The sequence below is a fragment of the Ambystoma mexicanum genome, chromosome 3q (assembly GCF_040938575.1).
Source record: "Ambystoma mexicanum isolate Mex_15411 chromosome 3q, UKY_AmexF1_1, whole genome shotgun sequence".
Taxonomy (NCBI): Eukaryota; Metazoa; Chordata; class Amphibia; order Caudata; family Ambystomatidae; genus Ambystoma; species Ambystoma mexicanum.
This window is the reverse complement of record NC_090926.1, coordinates 1,146,924,763-1,146,944,050: the sequence shown is the minus strand read 5'-3', so window position 1 is coordinate 1,146,944,050 and position 19,288 is coordinate 1,146,924,763. Positions and strand designations below refer to the sequence as shown.

Below are 19,288 nucleotides of genomic sequence, written 5' to 3'. Positions count from 1 at the left end.
GCAGTACAGCAGCAAATCCCTTTTCCATAGCTGAAGCGTCTTTCGTGGGGTTCCCCGCTTGTTGCATACCGTTATCCACTCCCCGGCTACCTTGGTCTCCAGGTGCCTCTTGGAACTGGAATTCCTGCAAATGTGGCGGCGTCATGCTTGCAGAAGTCACTTAATGGGTGTGGGTGCCAGCCGGGCGGGAGGTGGCCAGTTTTGATGGCTGCTACGGTTTGTAGGCGGTCCCGACTTGTTTCGGACTTCTTTACTGGAGCAACCTTCCGCCGTGCGGTAACTTTATCCAAGGTGGACTCACACCCCAGTTGAGGATCCTGGGGGCTCACACCTTGCGCAAGAGTGGTTGATGTTGACGGGAGTACCCCTGAGGCGGGGGCCCCATAAACCCAAATTCCTGTAGATTGTGTTCCTTACTGGTTCTTTGCGGGGTGGAGATGTTTCTTCCCTTCTCTGGCGTGGTTTCTCGTCCGGGAGTTCTGTGCCTCGGGTATGCCCTGGGCGCCAGGGTCTGATGGCTGTGGGTCTCCCCTAGGGGTGCCCCAGGCAGGCACTTACCCCAAAACTGAGTCCGGGTGCCAACACCCATGAGGGTCCAGGGGCATCCTGCCTCCACCCCATCAGCTTGTGGATCCTGTGCGTTAGGGTAATTCTTTTTCGAGAGTCGGGCCTTTCCGTGACACCTCTGGGTCCTGGTTAACTTATGGGGGTGGGGGATGTGTTGGGGAATGGAAGTTTGTGACTAAGGGGTTGCCCTCCCCTCTATAATTTGAAAGAATTGCATCACTAATTTGGGTGCAGGTTGTTTTTAGACCCTTTTGGATGCCCATATAATTAGGGCAGTTATTGTTAGAAACAATCTTGTCTATGAAAAACATATTTCTTACTCATATGAAAAGTTAACAAAATTTTAATACAAAATGTATTTTCTAGTGAAAATGTTTAATTACAACAAAACATGAACCATTTATAATTTCAAAAATACGTTTTCTAGTAACAATATTAAGTGATTACAGCAAAACATAAGGCATTTGTCATTTCAACAAAGTTTGCAGTTCAATAAGACGTGCCAATGTATCAAGCCATGAAGGTAGAAATACAGTGAGAGGAGACATTAGGCATAGGTCTCAAGTACCTGGCTGGTTTATGACCTCATATGTCTACGTATGATGTTAGGGGTATACATGCAGCAATATGGACAGTCCATAAAAGTTCTGGGTCTGTGTGCTGCAGACGTTTCGGCAGAATTAGTAAACACCTTCTTCTGGGGCCAAGAGAGTCAGAGAACTCACTGGTAGTGCTGTGAGCGTCAATGTATGAACCGGGGAGGTTTTTGTATTAGTCCATGTGAGAATAAGAAATAGCCACCGGGGGTGTAAATTGATGGCACCTGGAGGTCATTGGTTGCAAATTCAAACGTTGTGGTGATGAGGCCCAGGGTGGAGTGGTGTTCAGGCTCAGGCGGGCCTGATGGTACTAATCGTGCTCAGCGTAGTGGAACCGAGCTCGGGCAGCTGTTGAAACATTCGTCCAGGCTCCACTGCATGGATGCGGTCAGTGAAGGGCACCCTGGAACACTGCAGAAGTCAGCGCGGGCAACAGCATGGACTGCGTCTGCAAATGGCGCTTGTGGAAGTTTCGGGCCAGCACTTTTCAAAACAGATGCTTTGTCCTGCAATCTCATTGTCTGGCTGCTGGTCCTTGGCGGGCATACACTCTGGGTTATTTCCCAGGGGCCACCACCTTGAGACACAGGTTCAGTGGTCCCCACCCTCAGCTAGTTGAGCTGTTCTGTGAGGACTTTATGTCAGCTTGCCTTCTCAGGATCCTGGGCCCCCCTGTGCCTCTGGATCGGGGGTACTCGTAGGGGGTTTTCCCCTTCTTACACCCGTCTCATTTCAGGGGCTATGGGTTTGTGGACTCAGTTCCCCCCACTCCCAATAGCAGGGGGACGTATGGATGCTGTCTTCCTCTCCCCCAGACGTGCAAGAGCGTCTGGCCCCATGTCCTGCAGGATCTCTGGAGCACCTTGTGCCGGGTAGGTGATGGTGTTAACCCAGTTATTCGCCTCCGCGGAGCCGATGCCTGTTCAGGACCCCCGACACTCCTCAACCTGGATCAGTCCGGCCCTGTCTGGTGAGGGCAGATTCAGGCTGCTTTCTCTGCACCACCTTCTCCTGCTGCTCTCCTCGCTCTTGTGGTTTGCCTGTGTGCGCTCCTCCTCCCCACAAGGCTGACAGAATGGGCTGCAGCCATTGTCACAGGCACTCTGGGGGGGGGGGGGTCACTAGAAGCCTCCCCCCACCACTACCTTTTGTGCGTTATGTATATCTTGGTCTGGAGGGCAGGTGTCAGTTTCCTTTCCAGCTTGGGGCTCCGGCTGTCAGTGTGCCCCGTCTCCTCCGTGTCAGTTGTGCGGCCGGCTCACGCTTGCAAGCCTCCTTCCTTCTTTGCACTCAGTTCACCTGGGGCCCTGCCATGACGGAGCTCGGCATTCAGGCTGCCATTGCCTGTGCGCCCTTTGGTGGCCTCCGAGGAGAACCACTTTAATGCAGCACCCCCGATAGTTGAGTAAGATTTTGTAACGTCCATCTGTTGTGGGACTTCACTAGACCTCTATTGGCATTAGGCACCAAACTAATATAGGCCTGTCCTACACAGATCTGTGTGAAGACCATAAAAAAAAGCCAGAGTCCCAAACGCCCAAATTTGTCCCCACCCCCCTCCCCCATTTGTCCACAAAATATAAATGCAGGTAGACTCCCCATACGTTACTGCATGCTGCATCATGTAATAGACAGACCCAGGGAAGGAGGCGAAATATGAGGTGGCCTTGCTAGATGCAATAAAGGCATTTGACTGAGGTGGGACTGGCTGCATGTTGCGGTGCAATGCTTTGGAGTAAGTAGATACCAGTATTTGGGTGCACTTATGAGAAACCGCTGGAAAAAGGGAACCAGGAGACATGTCTTGAGGCATGGGAATTGGGTAAGGGAACCAAACAGGGGTGCCCACTCTCCCTGAGGTTGTTCATCCTGGCACTAGAACCCCTGGCGGCTTTCCTTGGAGCAGATTTCAAGGCAGCAGGCATACCGGTGGGGGCAGCATGCACGTGGTCTTGCTGTATGGAGACATGTTATTCTATGTGCAGAACATAGAAGTCAATTTGACATATACTGGTAGTGCTAGATGGCTGGCTTTGCTTATAGTTAACATAACCTTGCAAAGAGAAATTAGTTATTCCCGCTTGCAGGGCTGCAGCAGAGACTTACTGGATCTAGGGATGCAGTGGGCAGCGGATGGATACCTTTCGGCATTTGGGGTTGGCCATCTATAACGATCAAAGGAAGGAACATGAAATGAACACACTAAGGGTGCTTCGTGGAGTTGAGATCCATGAAGCTCCGGCAGAGAATCATGCTGTCAATGATGGGCTGAGAAGCGCTCAAGAAGGTGCTGCCATGCCCGGTTTATCATTTTGTAAACACCTATGAGATTACAGAGTCACTCGTAATTCTGGCACTAATCGCATTTATCAGGAGCGGGGTCTAACTGAACTGGGCACATTGAGGGAGGGGTATCAGGCTGCTGCATTCTGTAGCATACTGCCTCGCTGGCCAAATACAGTTCATTACAACCTGGCTGGCAGACAAAGCTTCATTAGACACTGGGCTGCTGTGGGAGGCGGTCACACCTCTTTATCTGTAGGAAGTGATCTGGCCTGGCAGGGGCTTCCACACTAGTGTCACTGGGGTGGAAATGATCCTAGACCATGGGTGCACAACATACAGCCCGCGGGCCAGTTGCGGCCCGCCATGGCATTTTGTCCAGCCCGCGAGGCACAAAGACATTCCTAATGGAGTGTGGCCCGCAAGCGCATCAGCCGCCCTACATTAGGAAAGTCTTTGAAAATTCTCTTCTGGGCAGGACAAAACACTGGCCCTCATTGGCTCAGCACATACGCACCACGTAGCTCCTACGAGCCACGTAGTGCGTGTGTGCTGCACCAATGGAGGGCCAGCACTACGGCTGGCGTGGACAGTAAGGCTTGATGCCGGAAGGCATTTCAGCCTTGCCACACCAGCCGTAGTGCCAGAGACCTCGCCAGCGTTCAAGCTCGCCTGCCTTCCAGCACGTCCGGTAAGTGGTCTGTGTGTCGGAGACGTCTGTTCTGCTGTACGTTTATGTGCATGTTTGTGTTGAGATGCGGAGGAGGGGTCGGGTGTGCATGAATGTTTGTTTTGGAGTGTAAATGCGGTTTATGTTGAGCTGAAGGGTCTGTATGGGTGCATGCTTGAGTTTGGGGTGGGGGTTCGGTCTGTATGGGTGCATGTTTGAGTGTTTGCTTGAGAGGTGGGGCCATGGGGCAGTGTTTGGTTGGGGGTGAGGGGCCATGGGGCAGTGTTTGGTTGGGGGTGAGGGGCCATGGGGCAGTGTTTGGTTGGGGGTGAGGGGCCATGGGGCAGTGTTTGGTTGGGGGTGAGGGGCCATGGGGCAGTGTTTGGTTGGAGTTAGGGACATGGGGCATAGTGTTTGCTTGAGGGGTGGGGGCCATGGGGCATAGTGTTTGGTTGGGGTGGGAGCCATGGGGCATAGTGTATGGTTGGGGTGAGGGACTTGGGGCATAGTGTTTGCTTGAGGGGGTGGGAGCCATGGGGCATAGTGTTTGCTTGAGGGGGTGGGAGCCATGGGGCATAGTGTTTGGTTGGGGGTGGGAGCCATGGGGCATAGTGTTTGGTTGGGGTCCATGGGGCATAGTGTTTGGTTGGGGTCCATGGGGCATAGTGTTTGGTTGGGTTCCATGGGGCATAGTGTTTGGTTGGGGTCCATGGGGCATAGTGTTTGGTTGGGGTCCATGGGGCATAGTGTTTGGTTGGGGTCCATGGGGCATAGTGTTTGGTTGGGGTCCATGGGGCATAGTGTTTGGTTGGGGTCCATGGGGCATAGTGTTTGGTTGGGGTCCATGGGGCATAGTGTTTGGTTGGGGTCCATGGGGCATAGTGTTTGGTTGGGGTCCATGGGGCATAGTGTTGCACTCCAAGAGTGAACCCAATAATAAAGCTAAAACAGGCACAGTAGGAGATGTACATACTTTGCTTTTTGAGGAAACTTGACTCAACGAAAGCCATACTCCTCTTGGGCCACCCAAACAGCAAACTATAGCGGTCCAAGATAACGGAATGTCCAATCAAGGGTCAAATATATTTCTATTTAGTTATTGTATATTGTCAGTTTAAATTATATATAACAATGGAAAATGTGTAGTACAAAATGTAAGTTTGAAATACAAATAAAAATCGTTAATCCTCAAACTTTTTCCATGTGTTTGATACAAATTGGGGGTTGAAAGCCTCCTGCCACGCCCCGCCTCCCCCACATTTACTTTTCAGCCCACTATAGCCATGATGCAAGTTACTTTTGGCCCTCTGTCAAAATCAGTTGTGCACCCCTGGCCTAGACTTTGGACGATGGTGGGCACAAAACACCCGTACTCTGCTAATGTACCTCTGGTGGCAATTTGCTGAGGAACCAAGAGGTCTACAGCATTAGGCACCACTGGGAACCGAACGGGGTAATAACTCTGGGGGACCTGTGCAAAGACCACGAACTGAGCTACGATATACCGAAGGGGCAGTTCTGACCTTCATAAGAGACTGTTGCAGCCAGATGACTGGAAATAAAGGTGGGGATTGCAGTAGACGCCATGCTGGATTCTCTATGACCTAACGGAGGGGGCAGGGCTTGTGATCTCTAGGATCTATGAAATTATATTGGGCCCGCTCAGTAGACCAGAAGGCAGAGAGTAGTTTGGCATAGGTTGGTGTACAGGGGACAAAGGGAGGTTAGCGTTGTCACAGCATGGAATGTATTAGTTCAAATGTTTGCGCCCTCTGCTATGCCACCATGAAGCCTGGGTGGCTGTTGTGTGAGGTACACTGAGCAGACCACTGGGCTGGGGGCAATTAGAAGGGAGGGTGGTGACACGGGAGTAGCATGCAGTTATTTTTGGTTTACGAGTTGGAGCCCGATGTGGCTGAATGCCAATAAGCTTGCACGGGATGCTAAGGACTTGAGGGAGTGCATTAGACACATCAAGGGCCTAATGTGTGCAAGGATACTGATTGCATAATGTGTGAATTAACCAACCTTAGAAGGTGTACGGGATGAGATGCTCCCTTTTCTTTCCAGTTGCACATGACCAATTGTTTTGTTGGTATGAAAATGCAAATAAAATGTTTAAAAAGTCTGGTGACATGGTGCCCGCCTCTCCACCCAGGTTTTAATGCCATTATAGCAGACAGTGGCAAATGTATGGTCCATTAGTAAAAGGGGAGCAGGCGGAAAAAGTGATGTAGTTTAACAAAGTACAAGAGCTAAAACGAACTGGTGTACTAGTCTGTTCCCTAAAATTACTCGGGTTGCAGGATCACCTTTGGTTCCCATTTCAAATGCCATTGCTCTTTTATTGTTTCGAGCAGGAGAGGTAGCAATGGGAAGGGGATGGCAGGAGGTCTTGTCCCAATGTAGGTATAGGACAGGAAAGGAAGATGTCAATCTTATAATTAACATAACAGACACCCAATATAGTCAGGCAAGGCCCTGGACAGTTTGATTCCTCCAAGTTCAGGGATGATAAAGCTAATGGGTGTGGAGGGATCATTCATAAAATTATCTGGAAATGAGGGTATTTGGGCAACCATTTCAGGGAGACATCGGTTACAGGTTTCTGTGTGCCCCACAAAGTGCAAGAGGAGCTTGTAGGGTGTGGCACTGCTAGCAGCAAACAATGCATTTATTCTTTTTCTTATTTCACAGGCTCTTCAACCCACCAAAGAGTCTGGAATGTGAGGGATTTTCCTGGCAAAAAGGACTACTTGCGCCCAAACAGGAAGTCAGCAGTTGCAAGTACACATGGAAGATGGCATCTCGCCTGGCTAGTTCTGGTACCAAACTAGCTGAATGTCCTCCTCAATGCCGTACCAGAAACTTTCTGCCAGCTTGTTTAAATTGCTAGCATCATGCTATGCCAGAAACTGAAATCCAATAGCAGGAGATGCTGCAAGCAGAAGTAAAATTGATAACTTATTGTAAGACTCTGAAACCATACAAAAATAAAATCAAAGTCTCCTGGCCAGATGGTGCCCTCTGCAGACAAAGCACCCACAACGCAGCACTCCAGGATTTCTGCCCAAGGAAAAGAATCGACTACGATATGTATTCCCCAGGACAGCAAAATTTAGAGTCTATAAATTCCACTGCCTGCGCAGGAAATGCCTCAATGTTCATATATACACTCCATACGGTACAAGTATAACCAAAAAGTGCTTCTCCACTCACTTGACCCATAAACCAAGAACTTGGTTAAGAAAACACAAAGATGCATACAGTAATGCTTACCATCACCATGAACTTAAGGTGCCCTATCGAGAAGACTTTTTTTAAATAAGACTGCGATGCAGAAAGAATATGGACCCAGTCGGGAACACTCCCACACCACCGGCGTATTAAATATTTTCCAGCAAACCCATCGAAACAGTTTGACGACGACCCCTCGGCTCACACCACCGTAAAGAACGAAGTATCAATTCTTGTAAATCTGGGGGTTAGGAGTTCGGTGTGGGAGAAGTCCTGAATTTTTTTGTAAAAGGGTCGTATGTCTTATATCCAAGATGTGGTCTGAGACCCCGAACAGAGTAGACCAGCTATTGTAAATAATTTTGTTCAAGCTTTTATGATTAACACTGTTTTTTATGTTTTGTATTTTAAATTAAAATTTCAGTCATGGTTTGACCATTGCGCGCATTTTAGATCTAATTGTGTATGCTCTGGATGCAACAGGACAGAAAAAGGTGATCTCCAATGCAATGACCAGCAAGAATGCACAGCTGCTCCAAATACCTGGGATGCTTTCCATCCCAATCACTTGCCCAAGGAACAGTCATTTTGTAATAAAAATTTAATTTGGCTTTTTACACAAATCTAAAAACATGGACAATAAAAATGTACCCGTGCTGATTGGGGAAAGATGAAAAAAGCAGCAAATACAAAATACAAGAAATTGTCGCCAGCCTGCTGGAGGGTCCCTCGGGCAGTTAAACTCTGCATGGTCCCAAACACGGTGCAACTCTGGGTTATCGGCTCTGTTCAACTGAAGGGAGAAACAAAACAAAACCATTAGCAACAGGATAAGAGCACCTAAACGTACATCGCCAGAGACAAAATGCACAAAGCCATAGGCTTCAGGGTGCAAAGCCAGAGTCCCATGTTCTGGGACCATAGAAATCTAGCCGTCCCTTCATCTGCCAAACTTTGCCTTCAGAATAGGCCAATCTCACTACCCAAGATACCCCAACATTCTGAAGCCCGTCTTCTGCACATTTCACTCCACACATTGCCCGAGTATAGAGTCTGATGTATTGCAAATGCGGCCTTGCTCATTACATTTATACAGCAAGCACCACCACCTTGGCCAGAAGCACGGCCTTGGCCACCAGCAAGTGGACAGCTAGATTCACACTTCCCAATCATGCCACAATTGAAAACAGATTTCCCTACTCCCTTCTGCCATGGTCCATTCCCCACCCCTTACACACCCACATAAGCAGGTCAGTTTAATCCACTCTCCCTTTCCCCCTATGGCTAGGGCACAGTTTGTGTCTAGGGCAAACTCCAAAGCAAGATTTAGTTTTGCATTGTTCGCAATTCTCTGCAGATGTACCACTCTATAAAGCAGTGGGGCTCCTTAGTGCCCCAAGTTGTTCTCCCTTCTTCCCACAGCTGGGCCATAGAATAGGTCACCACAAACATAGCCCCTAGTTGGTAAGGCCATGCTGTGTCTCGCTGGACTGCCCCACCCCCTAAAAAAAATCTGCACAAAGCCATTTGTGTTCCTTACATAAAACATTCTTTCCAGTCCACTGCCTAACCATTCAAACCCACCTTGCAGGCCACACAGCGGCAATAATTGGGTAGATCTTTTAGGAAAGACCTTGTAACAAAACGAGCACCCAAACTGCAAAGGTACGTTGGTTTGTTAAGTGCAGTGAAAGAACAGTAGCAACAAAGTCAAACTATATAACCAAGAAAACAAAGTGATGAAGACCACATAGAACCGTTTCCGCCCCTAGTTGCTTGTTGAATCCTTGCTGTGAAATTGCCCACCCTCCCCAGTTATTTCCCAGACTTATTTGCTTCCAGCACAGTGTTATCCCTGTGATCAGCGTTCCGTTACTTCCCGAAGTACAGCACATGCTCAAATGCCTTAAACAGTGCTTGGCCACTAGATCTATTGCAGTTGTGTTCTTCATTATCTCAATAGATTTTAAGCATATCCAGAGGGTTCTATGCGATTTCAACAGCTTTTAGTTTGTATTTAGATCAATAGAAAGCCCTTCCTTCCAAACCGTGGGATTGCAAAACACCAAGCAATTTACAGATATTGACCAAATAACTACCAGCTACCTAATGAATTTGGAGAGCAACCCAATTAATTTGATCAAAGACCAGCATCTCAACAGTAAATGAGTCCCAAAAGACATTTTGAGTTTCCATTTTAAAGGCTCGTTTTTAACTGCACCTGTGCCCCAATGATCTAAAATGAAATGTGTAGTGAATGGCCCTGATGGGCAAATTAGGTGTCTAGCCCACTTGTGGTGAGGACCATCCAATTGTGCCAAAGGGTTGTAACAAGGCTAGCAAAATAAATGCTGCACCATCTCTTCTGGGAACAGTCACTTCTGAAGTTACCCAACAGGAAACATTACTGTATGAGGATTAAATTGTCCAACTTTATGAAGTTAAAGAAAGCATAAACCTAACTGAGAACATTGGTAAATAAAATGGTGACACTAAGCAGCTCAAGCACCAACGATTCAGGGAAAAGCAGTTTGGATGGCATCTATCTGGAACAGTGCAAGTCAGGACTCCTTTTCAACCTCCCCCAAAATTAACACCCGAAGCCGGGTCAAGATCAGGAGAACATGGTGCACTCATTGGATACATACTGTATGTGGAAATGTCAATTTCTTCAGGCAATTCAGCAACGTTGACTTCAAAGCGATCCTGCACATCATTCAAAATCTTAGCATCACCTTCATCAGACACAAACGTAATGGCCAAACCCTTTGTGCCAAACCGGCCAGCTCGCGCTACCTAAAGGAGAAAAGGGGATATGGGTTATGCCAATGAAATGCAAAAAAAGGAGCAAACCGCACAAACTATGCCAAGCAAACAGAAGCATGATCATCAGGTGCCACCATTTTATATAGTGTTTAGGAAAGGTGTAGAATTGAGGCAAAACCAGACCGGTATCCGACTTCCAACCACCTCACCACTCCCAAGACAGGCTAGGAATGCCCAACTGCATTAGAGGGCAACAACCCAGCACTGTTGCAAAGCAAATAAAGATCACAGCAAGAAGGCCTTCAAATTTGGGAGTCCATCCTACCACCACAAGCACCTAAAGCCAATGCCTCAATTTGAAGGAGGGAACTTTTAGCTTGCATGCGTTATCACAGCTCCCTTTTCCCCCTTCCACCTCCCCTCACCCCCAAAACTCTAGGTTAATGGGCATTGCCTGTACTACTTGCCAAAATTAGTTAAGTTCAAAATAACTGATCGGCCTTTTCTTGCATATTTAATATAAGGGTGCCCTATACCATTAGGACATGGGGCAAAATGCTACTATGACGTGGAAATGTCCTACTACGTAGCTTCCAAAACGATTCAAATTCTCTAGCATTTAATCACCCACAGATGGTGTTCAGAGTGGTTTCCCTTACAATTCATTTGAAGTCATTTAATAAAGCAGCTCAATACACACTGTTTGGTGGGGCGTTTCACATTTCCCATATTATATATTTTTGGTCATGGCACAAGTTGTCGGGAGCCCCATATTTGTCACTCATCACTTAGATTTCCTTTTTTTTAGGCTTACGGCACAAACGTTCACATACATTGAAAGCGCAAAAGTGAACATGTGCAGTAACAATATATAGGCAGAAAAGAGTTCATCAAATTGCATTTGCAAACGAACGACAAAATGTATTCAGTAAATCTTTGGCCTCTACAACTATCTTGCGTCTGGGGCCTGGTCAAATCAAACTATGTAGTGTTGAGGTGCGGTTCTCTAGTGTTCCTAATTCGTGGCAGAAACAAAGGCCTCCTTGTAGAATAATCTATACTGCAGGAATCAGACCAATTCTCTAGTCTGTGTCACTAGTGTTTACTTGAGGATTGTTGGGTAAGAATTGATGCAGTCACACAGACTAAACAATCTGCTTGGTATTAGGTAAACCACCTTTTGGTATAGGTCTGTACTACACAAGTTAGTAGTGTAGTGAGCAGCCAGGCATATCAAGAGGGGTAAATGTGAGCTGTACAAATAAAACTTATAAAACACTCAAGGTTTCGGTTATAGTTATTTAACATGTATTTTTAAATGAGTGTTCTTTTAAAAGGCAATATGTAACAATGTAAATATACTTAAAAATTACTTTTCAGCATTAAAACAACTTGGTGGATAACCTCTGGATATGCTTCTTGCACAACTCCTACATCCTGAGGTGACTTAAATCACAAGGACAGTAACAGCATTTATATATCACACTAGTTATAATTTACAGACTGAGGTTGCAGAAAGGTTTAGGGAAGGCAATCTTCTAATTAAGTCTAGTCTTTCCGAGCAGTAACAGTTCACAACAAGCTACCACTTATGAGGGACAAACAATATCAATGTAAATGGACTAGAAGAGTCTGGGGAGCCAGGACAGCCAGTCAATTGGACCACAGTCTATGGAGCTGATCCACTTCGATCAGAAACGTCTTGCAGAGTTTGTAGAAAATCACTTGTAGGGCCACAAGCTGTTAAGCCTGTGAAAAGGGAGTCGATTACTCTATTGAGCCAATGCAATTCCCTACTGAGAAAAGCATAGCTAAAAGACAATGAAGTAGCCCAAGAGTACACAGTACCTCTGGTTTGAAGTGGTCTAGCTGGATTCGGTCTTGCTACAGCGGTGGGGACCTGGTGTGCCTGCGCCTCAGTCGTGGGGACAAGAGGGAGGACATCTGGAGGGTTCCTGTGACAGTACTTGGGAGGTCATTGGCAGCTGCGTGCTCTTGGTTCAGCAGCACTTTGCTGTTTCAGTGCTTAGAAACCAGCACTGCCGCGGTCTGATAGCGGGTGGGCTTCCTTCACTCCTTGGATCCAGCACTCTTGTGAAGGGACTCTAGATATGGTCGTCCAGCTTCTGGAGGATCCTCAGGTTTGGCATTAGGCACCAAACTAATATAGGCCTCTAGCCGGATATCAGACGTTTCACTCAACTACAGATTACTCTACGCGGTTCTTGCAGCAATGAAGTACAGCCAGACAGGGAAGATGGCCCACTTGAGTGTCTTGGTGTTAGTTGGTCCCACTAACCCAAGGTGAGAAGTCGCCCGTTCCAGAACTTCTGTCAAATTGAAAAAAGGAGTTTCAGCAAGTTTCACTGGAAAATTCAAAAGTCCAGGAGGATGCAGAAAGCTTGGTTCATGGTAGGTCTTTCTCCCAGTGGTCGACTGCATCTAGTCCCAAAATGCTCACCTTTTAAGCAGGTTTCTCCCATTCATGCACAGCATAGGCTGTCTTAAAAGGATCAGGACTGGTTGCATTCAGGCACTCCTCGAGACAAAGGATGGGAGTTTCAGGAACCTCCCTCACATCTTGCCCTTCCAGACAAGGTGCCAGAGGCCGGATTCAGGGCTGAAGCCTGCCAAAGGCAAAAACAAACAAAGGGCTGAAATCTGCCTCGACGTACAGAGTAAAACCCAGGAACGACTGCAAAAAGATAGGGGCCACTTTGACAAAATGGACACCCATGGGTGCTGTACTGCAGCTGAGGGTTCAAGCCTGCGTTAGAAAAGTGCAATGTAGGAAAAATTAAACCACTGCCACCAGCCATTTAGTAAACCCCTCCACCCCCCACTAGCACTCCACATATGGTGGGGTGTGCTGGACCTACAAAGAGAAAAGGTAATTAAAGCCAAATTCGCTTAACTATCCTTGGGAACTGTAGTTCACCCAAGAAAAGGTATTTAACCCTTAAGATAAATCTAAAGTATTTCTGACACTGCACTGAAGATGCAGTGTCACCATAAAAAAGTATATGCCTATGGGGTTTGTCAGACAAGTTAAAACAAAATCCAAATCAGGTCAAAACACATGAGTGAGAAAAAGGTCTCACTCAATACAGGGTTAAAATGAAGTCCAGCAAAAGAGCTGGGGGTCTCCAAGGTTGAAGGGAATTTGTACAAATGAGAACTCTCCCCAACAAGGTATGTAGTCCAGGGCCAGATGCCGTAAATATTGGTCCTTTCTGGGGGCGTTTCTGCAGGAAAACACTTCTACTGCCTTCTGGATTGGGTGCCCCTAAAGGTGGGAAAGGTTGATGGAGCGCAAACACCATCACACAGAAGGGCTGTTGAATAGAGGTCAGTGGACAAAAGGCCTTTCTTATCCAATTTCCTTTGTTTTTGTCTACCCTGGATACAAAGCTCATGATGAATAAGCACACCTTAAGTGCTTACTCTTTCCCGCTTTTTAAGGGCACCCAATCCTATCCAGAAGGCAGTAGAAGTGTTTTTCACACAAACATCGCCAGAAAGGACCAATATTTACTGCATCTGGGCATGGACTCCATCCACAACTAAACACTATTGAGGTCAACTAAAGGATTGGTCCCAGATTAATATAGATTAGTCTACAATAAATTGTGTTTCTGCCACTAATTAGGCACACCAGAGGAGAACATTACCTCAACACCACCATTTGATTAGACAGGCCCCACAGACAGGTTAGAGGCCAAATGTACTGAATACTTAAGTGCCTTTTATTCTTTGTTTGCAAATGCAATGCTTTTTCGTGTATGTATTCTTACTACACGTAGTTCACTTTTACACTCCGTGCATGTGAATTTCGTTGTGCCTTTATACAAATATTCTTCAATTATGGAAATCAATAGTGATTAGGAGTGACAAATATTGGGCTTCGACAACTCATGCCATGAAAAATATATAAATATGATACATACTCCACCTAAAAATGTGGAATGAGCTGCTTTATTAAATTAATGCAAATGAATAGGAAGGGAAACCAACTGAAAGCCACGTACGGGTGATTAAATTAGAGAATTTGATTTGTCTCAGAAGTTAACTATTAAGACATTTGCATGTTAGAGGCCTTTTCTTGCAGAATGCACTGCTTGATGTGTTCAGACTTAGTAGAGCTGTGTCATGCACTGCTAATGCATTCTTATCTGAAGGGAAATAAAATACAAATGTGGTTAACACTAGGCACACAATAGTTTTTCAAATTTAAATCTTTCTAAAATCAGTCAAGGAAAACTGGTTAATCTGAAAAATCAGTGTAACCCTTGTTCCAGAAGCGGGTCCTGCAATACTGCAAAATCCTAGGGGGCCCTCCCACGCCACACTCACCCTGTGCAAATAGGTATCTGAATCCTCTGGCATGTCGTAGTTAAAGACAATGTTCACCCTCTCAATATCCATGCCTCGCCCAAAAAGGTTGGTAGCCACTAAGATGCGCCGCTGAAAGTCTTTAAACTGCTGATACCTAGACAACCTGTATGATAGAGGAATAAAGTTTAGATTCTTGAGGAGAAAAGGGGGGCTTTGCCGTAAAGCACAAAAGATTGACCACTCACCTCTCTTCCTGAGCCATTCCTCTGTGAATTCCAATAGCTGGAAAATTCTGTTCCACAAGAAGCTGGGCCAGAGCAACACATCGCTGAACAGACTTTACAAAAATGACTACCTGCAACAAATAAACGGTGGTCATGACAGGCCAAAAACGAAGCCAAGGCAGAAAAACCACAAAAGACTTAAGCACGGCCTGGCACTTTAACAGGATGTGAAACAGGAGGCCAAAAACAAACGGAATCATGATCTAGAAATGAATTAAAAACCTCATGTGTCTGCCACCTTCACCAGAAATCTAAGCTTTATCAAGATCGCTGTGCAGGCAGTTTTGGCATTAGATTGTGACATGGATAAACTGCCATATATACCCCCACACAATTAGAATACAACCAATGACCCTAAACAGCAAATAGTGGACACCAGAGGGACTGAATTATACAAGCAGTGGGAGGCACAAAACATGATACAAGAGTGATCTGTGTCGCAGCAAATGACAAGTTAGTATAATATGTAAATAATGAAATCCATCCAGGTCAAAGCCACATTGTTATGCAGACAGCACTAGCTCCTAAATTGCATACACTGCCGAAAGTCGGGCAGTATTTAGTTTACAAAGCAGTTACCCTCTAAATTGAGATGTCTTTCTGCGTCATATTATGATCTGCTATATGCAATTTCAGGATAGTGTCCCTCACAAACCTGCCCAGACTGCTCCCTAAACAAACACTAATTTTGTACATTGCAAAAATACACAACTAAGACACCCACATGGGACAATTACACCCCCATTTCTATAGACCTTGAACAGAATACGAAACCAACGTGCATATCAAAGCCCCAGCCAATGCAGCCTAGCTCAACGGGTACAAGAGGCTCCCTTTAGACACAACTTCCTTCAGACTGCACACATTAATACAACAGCGAAAGCATCTTGCATTTGTGCACCAACCGATCTCCCCCGCCTCCCCCCACCGATCCCACCCGTGATTTAAGAACCACACGAGCGCCTGGATACATGCAAATAATGGATCACTGTATAATTACCAACATTTCAGAGAAGCCACAGAAGCAGATCAGACAAACACCAGTAAGCAAAGTGAACTAATCTCAGAATTGCAATACATTGCAGGGTGTCACCAACAGCAACATGTGGCCTGGAGACTCACCTGATTAAACTCCAACACATCGAGCAGGTCAAACAGCTTACGGTTCTTTTCACTGTCTTTCAGTTTGACGTAGTACTGCTGCAGGCCATGAAGCGTCAACTTAGTCTCATCGTCCACAAACACCTCCATGGGCTGCAGAGGCAAAGTAAAATCTAGTTGTATAGGTGATTCTGGAATACAGGTTGTCACAGTGCTTTACACTGCAACATACAGGATAAAAGCTACCACAATTAAACAAAGGTTGAAGTGTGGCTTCACATTAATCTACTTAACCAGGACTAATAGCACACTTCGTATTCCTAAGGCAGATGTACAAATATGAAAGTGCAAGCAAGGCATAAAGAAAGTCACTTGCTACTTCAATTCTCCACATCTACAAAGCCCATTTGTTATCAATGGAAAATGGTGAGAACATTGATGCCCACTTAAGTGAATTTTCCTAAAACAACAAGTACAAATGTATAATTTGATGTTAGGAAAGTTCACGCACACAGTACGACTGTACACTCACATACCAGACCCAGACAAATTGGTCAGCGCTACCTTCTAGTCCCACTTCTAAACTAGATGCATGTGCAAATCCAGCACATTGTACCTGAAAGTAACCGAGATCGCAAACGTGCTAAAGGACACTTGTCAACAGGCATTTCTAGACCTAGCCAGATCAAATAAATGAGTGAAAAATAGAGTTCAATGCATCCAGAAGTCTGGTATAGTCAGGAACGCATTCTACAGTGAAAGCAGATCATCCACTAAGGGAACAACCTATGAACCTTGTGCATGAATGCGCTTTAACCTAGACCCCAATATTTTACAATCTGATCAGCCGAAAATCAACAATGTTGACTGCTCGCACAGTTCAACCTCGAGTTTGGATTGACTAACAAGATGGCCCAACAACCGTAAGGATTAAGAACCATTTGAGACAGGAAGACTACAGTGGTAATTTGGGTGGTGTGGGGGAAGATGAGTCTAAGCAAAAATAATTGAAGCATATGTTTTAAGCACTCAAAAGCACCCTGCCCTCGCCTGTGCAGGCAACTCCTTGTGTCTTGTTCGCTCCAGGAATGAATGAGTGATGGGCAAGAAGATAAAGGCGATTGCCAGTTACTACCCAGCCTGATTGCTTCGGCTTGTGGTTACCCGTCATGCTGAGTTTCTAAGAATCACATTAATGGGGTGTTTTCTAGCCAGAACCTGCGCTTGCCCTAGTGCTTACAAAAGACATGGCCATGTGCAAATATCCCCTGGACAGTGGGAGACCAGCATAGCCCTAATCAACATTACTTGCACTTCACAACTCGTTAAATTGTTCTCATGGACAGCAGTCCAAACAAAGGCTGCTCAGAGGACAAAACTAGGATCCATCCATGCCTCTTATGTAAATGCGGCCAAAAGGTAGAAAACTTGTAGATTAGAGGTCCCAACAGAACTGTCAAAAAGAAAAAAAGGTCTCCACTTGCCCTAAAAGGAAAGTAGAACAGAAAAAACAAGCTTTTCTGCAGCTCAGGGTCTATTGGCGAGACCAGCTGGAAGGCAAAAATGCCGAAAGGACAAGACACTATAGGCAAATACGAATTACAAGGCTTCAGGCCAGAAAACTACTTTCAACAAAACTGACCAAGTTAGAAAAAACTAGAATCCATGTTAAAGTCGTTTAGGAAATTAAAACCCAAAGTAAATAAACCTTCAAATTATTCTATTGTTGATTCTGGTCAGAAGAAAAGAAAGACTCCTCCCCATTACGGGGCACAAGATCGTAAACTTATCAAACTATATACCTTGAAGCAAAGATTGCTCGATAAAATTACTTTACTACAATCCTGGCATCTCTACTTTACAAAATCCATTAAGAATCAGACTTTGCACCTCAGAAAAATGACACTTGGATGTCTGCTTTCACCCAGGTTAAGTAATTAAGGAAATCCCTTTGTGGTCAGGAGTACAGGCTATTGCTCTTTGCAGACTATGTACTCTAGTCCCTCAGACCACCAGCCGCAAGAAATACACATTTCAGGGCATTCATCTGTAAAATACATCGTAGTCAGAATTATTAGGACTAGATATTATCAAGGAGATGCAAACAAACCATATAGTGGATTATAAATGCGCAAAGACAAATCACAGCAATGTTTCTACCCTCTGCAAAGCCAATTATCCCCCTCTACACCTGGCAAGGGGGGGAACATTGTGGTTCGGTAGAATCAAAGCAATTAAAATGAAAGTACTTCCCGGCCTCATCTCTTTTCCAAGCGTCCGCAACAGCCATAACCCCAGTAGGTAAATCATGATCTAGCTAGGTTTATTTGTGGGGCGGGGGTGGTAAAAAGTCTAAGGTAGAAAAGAAACTAGTTACCATCAGCTGTGCATGGGATAGAATGGGCTGCTCTAATGTGAGCAGATATTCAGAGGCATATCAATTGCGCATATGTGAATGGATATTTTTCCTTAACCAAATAGAGCATTGGCGGTATACCCCTATGGAGAACTGTGGATGCCTACTCTTCAGCAAGAAACCTCAGCATCATTTATGAGACCCTTCTCACACCCACTTTAATCTTAAAAACTACGTCGGCTCACCTCATTAAGAAAATCAGGCACAGCCTTTCTTTCAACCACCAAATAGCTGTCCATTGAACACCATTAACTTTGCTACCATGCCTCTGAACTCTCCTGGATCAAAAAACCATCCATGGTAAGGCACCTCTACAAACCTCCTGGTAATCTCATCTGCCCCATTGACAACCCGCTGGCTGCATCACCCCTCCTGTGCTTTCTTTCACTTCACCCCCTGGCATGGACCCTTTACCGCATATACAAGAAATAGCCCACAACGTTGTTCAAAAACTGAAAGCCTAGCTCTAACCTGTCGGTCACTGACTTTCTCTGCCTCCACTCTAGCACTACATCCATCACAGGAACATTCCTAAAAGATGGATGTACTGCCTCCCTGCACTTCATGTCGAATGTGGATTGTATTTCATCTAGATGCACCCATGTATTGTCCACAGGGACTTCGACTTGGCCATTCACAACACGGTCAAAAAACCCAAACTCACCCCATTGTACAACGCTCACCACTTCCTGTGAAATCTGATCTCATCTATTGTATGCTTGTGATCAAAAGAGCATTGTTCTTCCCAGTAAATACATAAAATATGAATAAATAGACCCCCAGTCCATATTAACCCAACCACAAAAGTATCTCGGAGTCTAGGAAAGAGTTAAACTAGTAACTTCCATCACCCCCAGATATTACATTTTCCCCTGGATTTGATCCAAAACTGAAAGGGGAGGTATGCAATATACCATTTTGGTCCCAGATGAATGTTGTGCCTTCACTGGCGCCCCCCCCCCCATTTTCACCCCAACTTCATTTGAGCCCCTCAGCCATGCACGCTCTAGCCTATGCTCCAGGCCCTTGC

At 45.7% G+C, this 19,288-nt stretch overlaps 2 protein-coding genes across 7 annotated transcripts in view; one reads left to right on the top strand and one right to left on the bottom strand.

The window, feature by feature from the left end:
- Positions 1–7,791, top strand: part of ADGRE5 (adhesion G protein-coupled receptor E5) — a 532,637-nt gene extending 524,846 nt beyond the window's left edge. For all 6 annotated transcript variants that reach the window (XM_069603969.1, XM_069603966.1, XM_069603968.1 and 3 more), the window contains one exon: positions 6,817–7,791. In XM_069603969.1, coding sequence (XP_069460070.1) covers positions 6,817–6,849 — 33 coding nt within the window. In that variant the 3' untranslated portion in view covers positions 6,850–7,791. The remainder of the gene's footprint in view (positions 1–6,816) is intronic.
- Positions 7,792–7,942: 151 nt separating this feature from the next.
- DDX39A (DExD-box helicase 39A) overlaps positions 7,943–19,288 on the bottom strand; it is a 44,085-nt gene continuing 32,739 nt past the window's right edge. Inside the window, exons 7-11 of the mRNA XM_069603972.1 lie at positions 15,864–15,995; positions 14,703–14,812; positions 14,476–14,620; positions 10,005–10,152; positions 7,943–8,149 (exon numbers count right to left, since the gene is read on the bottom strand). Of these exons, the coding sequence (XP_069460073.1) occupies positions 8,133–8,149; positions 10,005–10,152; positions 14,476–14,620; positions 14,703–14,812; positions 15,864–15,995 (552 nt within the window). The 3' untranslated portion in view covers positions 7,943–8,132. The remainder of the gene's footprint in view (positions 8,150–10,004; positions 10,153–14,475; positions 14,621–14,702; positions 14,813–15,863; positions 15,996–19,288) is intronic.